This window comes from Xiphias gladius, chromosome 8 (genome assembly GCF_016859285.1).
Source record: "Xiphias gladius isolate SHS-SW01 ecotype Sanya breed wild chromosome 8, ASM1685928v1, whole genome shotgun sequence".
Classification (NCBI taxonomy): domain Eukaryota; kingdom Metazoa; phylum Chordata; class Actinopteri; order Istiophoriformes; family Xiphiidae; genus Xiphias; species Xiphias gladius.
In genome coordinates, this window is record NC_053407.1 from 28,486,457 (window position 1) to 28,496,529 (window position 10,073).

At 45.3% G+C, this 10,073-nt stretch overlaps 1 protein-coding gene across 3 annotated transcripts in view; it reads left to right on the forward strand.

Annotated features, from left to right (window-relative positions):
• LOC120793623 (metabotropic glutamate receptor 8-like) overlaps window positions 1-9,680 on the forward strand; it is a 128,421-nt gene extending 118,741 nt beyond the window's left edge. For 2 of the 3 annotated variants that reach the window (XM_040133854.1, XM_040133856.1), the window contains 2 exons: window positions 5,672-5,918; window positions 8,341-8,920. In XM_040133854.1, the coding sequence (XP_039989788.1) occupies window positions 5,672-5,918; window positions 8,341-8,390 (297 nt within the window). In that variant the 3' untranslated portion in view covers window positions 8,391-8,920. Of the gene's footprint in view, window positions 1-5,671; window positions 5,919-8,340; window positions 8,921-9,119; window positions 9,203-9,665 lie in introns of those variants that run through there. The other variant, XR_005708008.1, reaches the window with a different exon arrangement.
• The last annotated feature ends 393 nt before the right edge of the window (window positions 9,681-10,073 follow it).

A 10,073-nucleotide genomic window follows, 5' to 3' on the forward strand; every position in this document is an offset into this window, starting at 1 on the left:
ATTCTTTGGTTTATAATTGGATCCGCCTGTACTGGAAGTTTCACTGGAGCACATTACGCGCCAACACAAAATATAAAAGTGATGAAAGCCGGTTCTGCTGGAGGTAAAGTATGTACTTTCGTTGAAGACGGAGGGCCCAATTTAAGAAAAGTGGCCATACTACGGAGAGTCGGTGCTAGTGTTGAGTCATGAGACCTGATCACAGCTGCAGATGGAGAACCTGTGGGCTACAGTGCCCAACATTTGTGAATCCGTGCCATAATAAGTTTAAAACGGCCTGCTGCACTCAGTCTATGTGATAGTATTGGTTTATCAGTTGATGAATAACTTCCAAACTGATGGAAAAATGAGCTCATTATGCTGAATTTTCATTTGTTTTACGATCCTCTCTGGTTCGTCCACCTGGTCTCCTCTCACATTCAGGTTAAATATTTGCTGCTCCAGTTTCGCTCGGGCCTCAGCTGCTCTCGGATCAGACTTTCGCAGTCCTGTGCTTCAAAACCGGTTCTGCTTTGATAAGCGAGGGAGGTGGCATCCAGGTCACAGAGGCAGAGAGCTGCACAGTCACAGGATTCAGCCTCCATTAACCTCCTGAACCCCCCTTTCCTCCTTAAACTTCCCAGTTAAGGAGATTTAAAGTTGGGAGATTCTTACACCTTAGACTTTCTTTTTTATTTTTTTTAATGGCTGCATCATTTGTGGGTATCATTTTGGATACATATCCCAAAAAGAATTAAAAAAACACAACCCATAATCCACCTCTCTGCTGTTGGTGTATGCGAATCTTTCCGAATTGGAACTGGTTCTAAACAAGTCGGGAGCGGGTCCAGATCCTGCCGGCTACACTGTGTCTGGGTGGTTGTCCACGAGTCGGCCTTTCGGCGCTCCCTCGCCGTTCTCCTCTACTTGTGTCGCCAGACTCTGACTTTCACGCTGTTCATGTCATTGGGCTCTGTAATGGCAGCTTGTGTCGGAGAGGCCATATAAATCACTTTAGAGCTTGTTTTTTCTCTCAGGCCCACAAATGACTTTATGCCTCGCTGTCTGTCATACATTTTCATAATGACTCCTTGATGTGTTGCTGGAGCCACCGCTGACGTTGTTTTGGGCTCTTGGGGGGGGAATTCGCCATCTGTCGCCACATTCCCTTCCTTCCTCTCGGTGGCGGTGGCGGAGCCCCGCCGAGGATTCCCCGCTGCCATTTTGACACTCAGTCAGAGGGCCATTAACCTGGCCCTCAGCTTACGTGAGGCGGTTGCCTTAGCAACCTGGGCGATCTCCGAGCTGTGGTTTGCGGGAGGCGGCATTGTGTGTCGGGAGTATGTTCACAGGTGTGTTGTGACAGATGCTTCGGGGCGGGGAGAGGAAACAGGTTTGTGCTGCCTGGTTGAGCTCTGCGGGCTGTGTGTGTGTGTGTGTGTGTGTGTGGTTGAGCGAGCTTGAATCAGACTGTTCTCTCTCTCTCTCTCTCTGATAACTGAGCTGAGTGGATGTTTCTCCCTCCTGCGGCGGACAGTTGGTTTTTACCCCAAAACGGGTTTTGTCAGTAGTAGCGGTGGCGACGAGGTAGAAAAGAAACGACACTTTGATGCCTCCTCCCACAACTGAAGGCACAAACATGCTCTCTGCTTTTTCACCCACAATGTCCACTGGATGTGGCCGCCTCTCATTTCTGCTCTGGCGCAGCTGTTGGAGACGATCCGCCGCGTCCAGCTGGTGTGCTGATGTCCACCGGCGCTGTGTGCAATGTCTCACTCGCAGCTCCCGGCTCCGCTACCTTCACTCTCTGGGTCTGTGGCCCTGTTCTTGCCCGGCACTGACGTGCATCTCGGAGGATCCGTTCGCAAGTGGACAGCCGTACGTGCAGCTGGGAATGCACCCGAGACCCTTTGAGGACACGTTGAGATCCGATCGCTCAGACCACATTCGGAGGTGGTCTGGGCCGCATAAGGACACATTCTTTTAGCAGTGTGTATGCGAAATGTGTCCTGGGCCCCACTGAAGGACCGCCTACTCAAGTGGACGTACGTACTCGTTCGCAAACAAAGACAAATCGTACAAGTTGCGTAAACAGGCTTTGTCCACGACGTCTGAAAATTTCTGAAAGCCCACACAGAGAAAAAATTCAGAGTGCATCAAACGCGTTGGGCCATTTCGTTTGTCTATAACACGCCGAGGAATAAACCCAGTCTGTAGTGTTTTGATTTCTTCTTCTTCTTTTAAGTCCGGGCAGGCGAGGCGCAGGAAATGCACTGCTGCCTCCTGCTGGTTAAAAGCAACATCGCATTCTGCTGATGTTCAATATTCAGGACACACAGATGTGAAATAAAGATCAGATTAAAACAAAGCACAAACATAGAGTTATCTGTTGCCACATCAAACAGTGGGCTGCAAAAAACCTGCTGTAAGACGTACAGCACGTCAGTAAAACAACTGTGAACAGCATACGATGATGGTTTAGGTTTACTGACAACATACCAATAAGTTGCAACACATCAGATTTTGTCGGGGACAGAATGAGAAAGTCCCAGACTTATTTCCATCGTTGTCCCTGGTGCTTTCACAGTCCATCAACCTTTGCAGCAGATGAAGACAGGAGTTCATTGTCCGACGTGAAACAAAATAAGAGCCACACATAGACAACTGACGCGGCAGTCCACTGAATGTATGATATCATGAAAGACAACGGTTGTGTGACACCCGTTTGAAAAAAGCCATGACAGGAACGTAAGTAAACAGTTGGACTTTTAAGATACCGTCAGTCTGCTCAGGAACTCTGTCCAGCAGCCATCGTTTTGCCTTTGACTTAAGGCTCGAAGGATTTGACGCGTTCCAGAAAGCTACATGCTGCTAGTTCCGGACATCAAGCTAGCACTAGCACGAGACTGGAAAGCAAACCACCAGTCAGGGTCCGGGTTCGTGTCTGACCGTGGATCGGGTCTCCGAATGGCCCGTTCTGTCGCTCAGAGTTACGCCGAGAGCCTTCACGGCACGATGCAGAGAGAGAGACAACAACACGGAGGATCAATAGTCTCGTACTGGCTCATAAACACAGCACAGAGCCTAATGATGCATTCAGGGTCATCCGTCAAGCCGAGAAGAGGAGCGAGTCCTGGTGTTTCTCCGCTCTGTTGTTGATCATGTCTGAGGACTGAGATTACCGGGAGTTAATGATCATCCAGCCGCTCACATGATGGAGCTCCAGCAGTTTGACCACGACTGAAAACATGTGATTTATACTGCTCGCAGTTAACAAGGTGAGAGGAGGAGGCGCTTCAGGAGCCCTCTCAGTTCCTTCAGTATGACTCTATAAATGGTTTCCAGGCTTAGAATTCAGCAGTAATTCTTCCACTGTGTCCACTTATTTATCTCTAGTTAATGTACATTTCCACAGCATTAATTCCATCAGCACAACAGAGTCAGAGTCCTGTCATACTCACCACTCTGCTGCAAACACTTTCTCTTCTCTCACAGAAACACAGTTGGTTGTTTTTTTAATGTGCTTTTAATGTATCTGATGTTCTGGGCTGTCCTAAAAACTGCCTCTCGGGGGTCATTCAGGTTTCAGGTCTAGGTCTAATGTCGGTAACACATTAATTTACGGGGCTCAATGCTTACTAGCAGTATAGAAACATTTAATAGTTTGTAACCTACAATAATCTAGGTGTAGGCAGATAAAAGGATATTTTTAAGTGTTTTGCTGATGTTCAGTATGCGTCAACAATCATAACTTGTGTTTATACAGCAGTAGTACAGTTTTTTTTATATAAATAAACACTTACCAATGTATTAATTAATCTGTTTACAACCATTATCAACCGTTTATTAAATGTTTATACGCTGCTTAAAAAGGCTAAGCTGCGCGATTTAAAATAAAGTGTTATGCCTTATGCCAGTGAAACTCAACACAGATGTGCACAGATGTTTCACCTTAAGCCCCTCAGCGGCTCAGTGGGCACAATCTGTCCCTTGCCTGGCAGACTTTTACTGTGAAAAATCTGCAGAGAAGTGTTGAGTTTCATTGACAGCAGCTCAAAAGTTATTAAAAAAAAATAGCAAAGAGGAAGCAATGCAACCTGTAAAACTGATCCACTGGCATCTGACACATCACTGCAGCAGAGGAAACAGGAAACCACTCTGACTTTTCCCCCGAGCAGCTGGAGGCTAGAAACTTTCAGCGAAGGCTGTTTATGTGTCAAAGTGTCTGCCCGAGCAGACAAAATTATGAGCCACAAACACGGGCCGCCAGATTGATTCCAGTAATTAAACCGAGCCAAGTCGACCATCTGTCGGTTTAATGAAGACTGATGTAAATATAACTGCTGCGTTCAGTCCTTCACACCATCAGATCGTCGGGTTTATTTGCTCGTTCTGAAGTGAAGACTGGGTTTCGTCATCAAAATGCTGTAGATGAGACAATGCGACCAACTGTTTAAGGCGTAGTAGGTTGTGCTGAGGAGACACTTAACTCGGGAAATTAATAAAATTTGGGTGGTGAATAAATGAGGACATCCAATAAGGATATTTATGGTTATTTGTGGGAGTGAAAAAGCAAAAATTAATATTTTTAGGGAATACTTTAAAGGAACAAAGAGATTAATTTGTGCGCAGCCCAGCAAGTGCACATTAATTATTAATGTGTGCTCCTGAATTATTTTCAAATTACTGTAACAGGAGCACCCAGACTGTTAACAGCAGGCTGGCAGCTGCATCTCGGTGTTGAGGTGCCTTCAATTACTGAATTCACTCGTTTGGCTGCTGCGAGTTAGCAGCAGATATAACGCTGTTTAGCCTAATGTAGTTTAAGATAAACAGTGACGGCTGTCAGTCCATGGACAATCTATTCCGGGTGAAATGTTTGAATCTAATGAAGTTTGTTTTTTCGAATTCAGACGGAGACTTGTGGGTAAACTTCGCTTAAAAAATGTTGCGCTTTCTTCCCTTAAACATGCGTTAACATCTTCCAATATTTGACCCAAAAAATCAAATAAAATTATTGTTATTATTATTATAGGGTCATCTCTCAGATTTCCACAGTGGATGAAGTTTGGGGTTGACTGGTCCGCGGAGGACTGACGTGGTTGGAACGTCGTATTCCGTTAATTTGAGCGCACAAATTACTCACTGGACACGCTACGTTTCTTAGCGCACTGCTGCCGCCGACTGTCAGTCATTGAAGCAGGGTAAAAACCACCGGCAGAAATGCGTATCACATCTGCACATTACACACACAAAAAAACAGAGACCCCCTCATCAAAACATTACTTCATGGTGGCCAACAACTTCAACCTTGAAGCAGTTTTAGGGCACAAAACACTTTTTTTTCCAGAGAATCAGTTATATACGTCAGTTACATACGACCCAAATTAGTATTTTGCGGGAATAAGGATTGCTTTATAGTTGGAACGAGCATGTCACGATGTGTTCATTTGATACATCTGTATGGTAAATGTGTATAATCGTTAAGTCAAAGTGAAAAAAAACATGAAAAGCACCAAAACTGGGGTAAAAACGTTTCTTCGGACCACAGAGACAGTCAACGGACGGTAAATCGCTGTCAGGGTCAGAGATGCTAAAGACAGTGTGTGGACTGATGACTGTCCTTCTGAATCTCATTGACCTCTGACCCTGGCCATGCTCTTGCCCCCTCCCCCTTCTGTTTTCTCCCCAGATGTACATCCAGACGGCCACGCTGACCGTCTCCCTCAGCCTCAGCGCCTCCGTCTCTCTGGGCATGCTCTACATGCCGAAGGTCTACATCATCATCTTCCACCCCGAGCAGAACGTCCCCAAACGCAAACGCAGCTTCAAGGCCATCGTCACCGCCGCCACCATGACCAGCAAGCTGTCGCAGCTGGCGGCCGAGCGGCCCAACGGCGAGGTGAAGACGGAGCTGTGCGAGGGCGTGGAGGCCAGCGGTGAGTGGAGGAGGGGCTTATTATGACGTTTTAGGTTGGTGGAACCCCCGGCATCGTGGTTCAATGCTTTTGCGCTGGTGCTTATTCAACCAGGTTGATATAGTGGTTGATATACAGAAAATTAAACAAATTTATCATCATGATAAAACTTTAATGGGCAGCACATACAGGTAACGGTTCTAGCAGGGTAGAAACCTTTCGAAGTTTGATCCGTTCTACCGCAGCTGTTTCTCAGTGGAGATTACATGTCCGCGCGCTTTCATATGATGCACCTGTTAGCGTCAGGGAGCCGAAGCGAAACCGGAACTTACGGGTTCTGATACAGAAGTAAGAGATCCTCATTCGAAAACCCCGCTGACGTTTTTAAAACTACGCTAATAATTAAAAATCCAGCCTTGAAAGAGTCTTTCAGTGTGCAGCGTTGCTCACTCCATATGTTTAGATGAGGACAGAAGAGGCGAGTCCATGAGTGAGTCAAGGGGGACGGGGTTTTGTTCAGACATGTCTGTATACGGCAGGGATTACAACTCTAGAAGAGTGTGTTGGTGAGTGCTATGGATGTGGAAGAAACCAAGTTAGGATGATGCAAGTACCCGGGAGCTGCAGTGGTAGTAGTAGTGGATTGGGATTTGTCTCAGAATGTGGAAAGTAAACCTCAGGAACACGCTTAATTTTTTTCTAAGACAGACAGATGAAAGGGATGCTAAATGAGAGGTCACAGAAGCTCCTGCAACGGAGGCTGGTCCAAACATCACGTCATGACTTTGGCTCTCTATAGTTGGGCCCAAGGCCAGTGAGCTAATTAGGATGGGTATCCGACTCTGGACTAGAACAAGATTTACCTCAATGTGGTGCTGATCCTCCAAAATTCCAGTAGAAGCATTTACAGTCAGGCAGAAATAATGATGAAAAAACAAAAGACACGTGTAGTACGTACTGTTGATTATTCTGTGAACACAGGTAATGTAAGAAGGAAAGCGTCGGTTCCTCTGTAGAGTCTTTCGATATCAAATGTGTGGAGGTGAAGAGTCAGTGTGACGCCTCTCTACAGTAATGAGGATATAACAGGAAGTTGGTGTTTAGACGTCACCTGAGACCAGATCTGATGAAGCCAAACTGTTTACAGCCCAGAGTTAGACTTCAAAAGTTACTTCTTGGTCCGTCAGCAGAAAAGTGGGAGACATCGGATTGTTTACTCATCAGAGATTTGTGCTGACTGAACTGATCCGTTAATCTAACAAGCAGCTGCTCTCATATCAGTTGTACTTTCTCAACCTTGCACAAGGCTGAACTTCCTCTTTTATCTAGCAAGAGCGTTCAGTGTGAGGGGAAGAAGTCAGGGTGATTGAGTCAGGAGAAACTACACGGGGTGAAAATGCTTGTGAGGCCTTTTTGATCCTCAAGATTACCTTTACAGTTAGTAAGAATATTCTTGATCCCCAGAGGAAAAATCCGATTTCGAATTCTTTGACTCCATGACGTTTCCTCCAGCACCACCCTCGGACAAACTTACATTTTTAGCTAGACCTAGTGGTTAGGCTCTAAGCATGGCTGCATTGAACACTGTGCCCTCAAGGGGACACTAGTAGGACCTCAGCCTCAGTTTGAGTAGCGTCAGGAAGCTAAATATCCTTTTTTCCAAAAGACAAATCCCTGATGATCTCAAAACTTAGCAAGGTCGTTTTACTGTACTTTACTATACTCCCAACTCAAAAAATAGCTGGTAGCCAAAAGTGAGTATTTCCTTGCTTGTTTGTATGACATGAACCCAAGGTTTGATCATCAGGTATATTTATCCACTGTCTGTTTACGTTACTTTCATTTTTCTTTATTTTCCTTTAATAATATATATTTATATTTTTCTTGGGTCACTTCCGGCTACCATCTTTGTTTGGATCAGGAAATGGAGTCCTGTGGGGGGGGTTGGTGTAATGGTGTGAGGAATAGTTTCCTGGCACACATTCTTACTCTTATTACCAACTGATTTCACAGCCCACTAGAGCATCGTGGCTGACCATATGCATCACTTAATGGCCACAGTCTGCCCGTCTTCTCCAGTCACGGCGGTGGACGTCAAGGGGAACTCGGTAGACCTGGTGACCTCTGGCCAGTCTATCTAGTCTGGCGGTCTACTCACACTTGAAAACCAAGTCCGACCAATGTTGACAGGAGGAGTCAAGTCAGCGTCGGCCACTTTGCCATTTCTACTGCAAATGGAACGCAAGAAGAAAAACAGAAGAATATGGAGTCGCAGATGTCCGTGTAATTCATTACCTGTGAACTGTTTTTGTCTTTTATTATTTGACTTTTGTGACATTCACCGACTTTTAAAAATCTGTTCAACCTGCAGGGGAGTGATTGTTGGTGGAAGTCAAAGTAAGGTGTCACTTTACCAACCCGCTGTTTTCTTTTCTCCCCTCAGTGCCACCAACAAAAACCACCTACGTCAGCTACACCAACCACGCCATGTGAAGAAACGATGCCTTCGACAACAGGGACGTCCTCACCAGGGAGATTTCTGTCAGACACAGAGGAGATGTCACCAGAGCCCAAGACAGAGACGAGGTGCTTCGAACAATCTGAAGGAACAGATCGACTCACAAACTGAACCAACGCATCCGTGGTGTTTTTATGTTTACAGACAGCAGGGAACGGGCCCGAACGCCGCCAAAAACCTGAAAGGATCAGGGCTAAAAACCATCCGAGAGACCGTGAGGAAGCAGGAGGATGGTAACCTGAAAAAAACTGGGGGGGGAAAAAAAAAATCTAAATAAGTCTGAAAAAAGAAATACAAAAAAGAAATTGTGGAGTCCAACCATATTTGTTGTTATTCTAATTGTACGTTGAAACGAAGAAAAAAAAACTTGTGGTTGTGAAAATTTCTGATTCTTGTCTCATGTCGTTCGTCCGTTGACCTGCATTATGAGATGAGTCCGTCGCTGTTTTCGGCTAACTGAACGGTAGCTTTTGGTTGTGAAATGTCTAAATGCCATGGTTGAATTGAAGCATGCTTGTTTTTATACAAAAAAAAAAATCTATTTATAATAAAGGAATGTTTCACAAGTTGGTGTCATGTTTGGGTCTGTTGGAGGGGGAACCTTTGAATAGGAGAGCGTAAGAAGAAGAAATTAAGAATTATAGTTTTGTTGGGGTTTGGCCTATTCCTTATTTTGGATTTTGGATTTTTTTTTTTTTTTGCAGCCGTCTTCTCAGTGGAAACATGGAAAAAACGTTGGAGCTCCAGAGACGCTGCTGATCCTTCAGTGTGAGACTCTCGACACCAGGTAAGTACTGTGTGGGTCATCAAAACCACAAACTGTGGCATACTAACGAAAGCAGAGTTCATTTTAACCTAGGAGGAGTTAAATTTCACATAAAGATTTTAAACTAAATGCAAGTCGTTTTCACAGGAAGTGGCTATGACAGGCTACATTTTTTACAGCCTTTGGATTCATAAACAAACTGAGTCAACGGGCTGTTTGACCCATAAAATTAGGCCTGTTATCCATACATTTGCGTATAGCAGCTAAAATTAAAGGTTGTGGATACAAAGCTGAGAATCAAATCTTTGTTACCATCTAGGATGCGAATAATTGTACATTTTTCCAAAATAACTTAAAATGTTGATCAAAGTGGCAGCTCCGTATAGCTAGGTAGTCAGCTCCAGCTCGCTGCGCAGGAAGCAACGATGCAATTCCTTATCCCGCCTCTAAAGCTCTGATTCGTTCGTTTTCCTTCCAACTACAGGAAGCAGCCGTCAGAAGTCAGGTTTCCTTCCAAATGCTCCTCCCAACGACACGCCAGTTCTCTGTTCCCTCACAGGTCAGAGCTGTCAGCGGTTTGCTGTCGCAAATTCACCTCTCGGAGTTGAGCTCCACGCAAAAACCTTGTGAGTATTGACCTCTCTCCTATGAGGGGATCCACAGGTTCCATTTTAATGAACAGATTTCACTCTGAAACTCACTTCGCTGCCATGGCTTTGGCTCTGACATGCTCACTGGCACCTTCCACCTCCCAGATGCCGCGGGACCTTAGATGCACGGAACGTTTGAATTCATCTATTTTGGAGAAAATTAGTCCAACGAAACAGGTAAATGACTGATACATTTTCTGTCCTCAAACGCCGCTGCAGCTGCTGGACATCACCCACACACA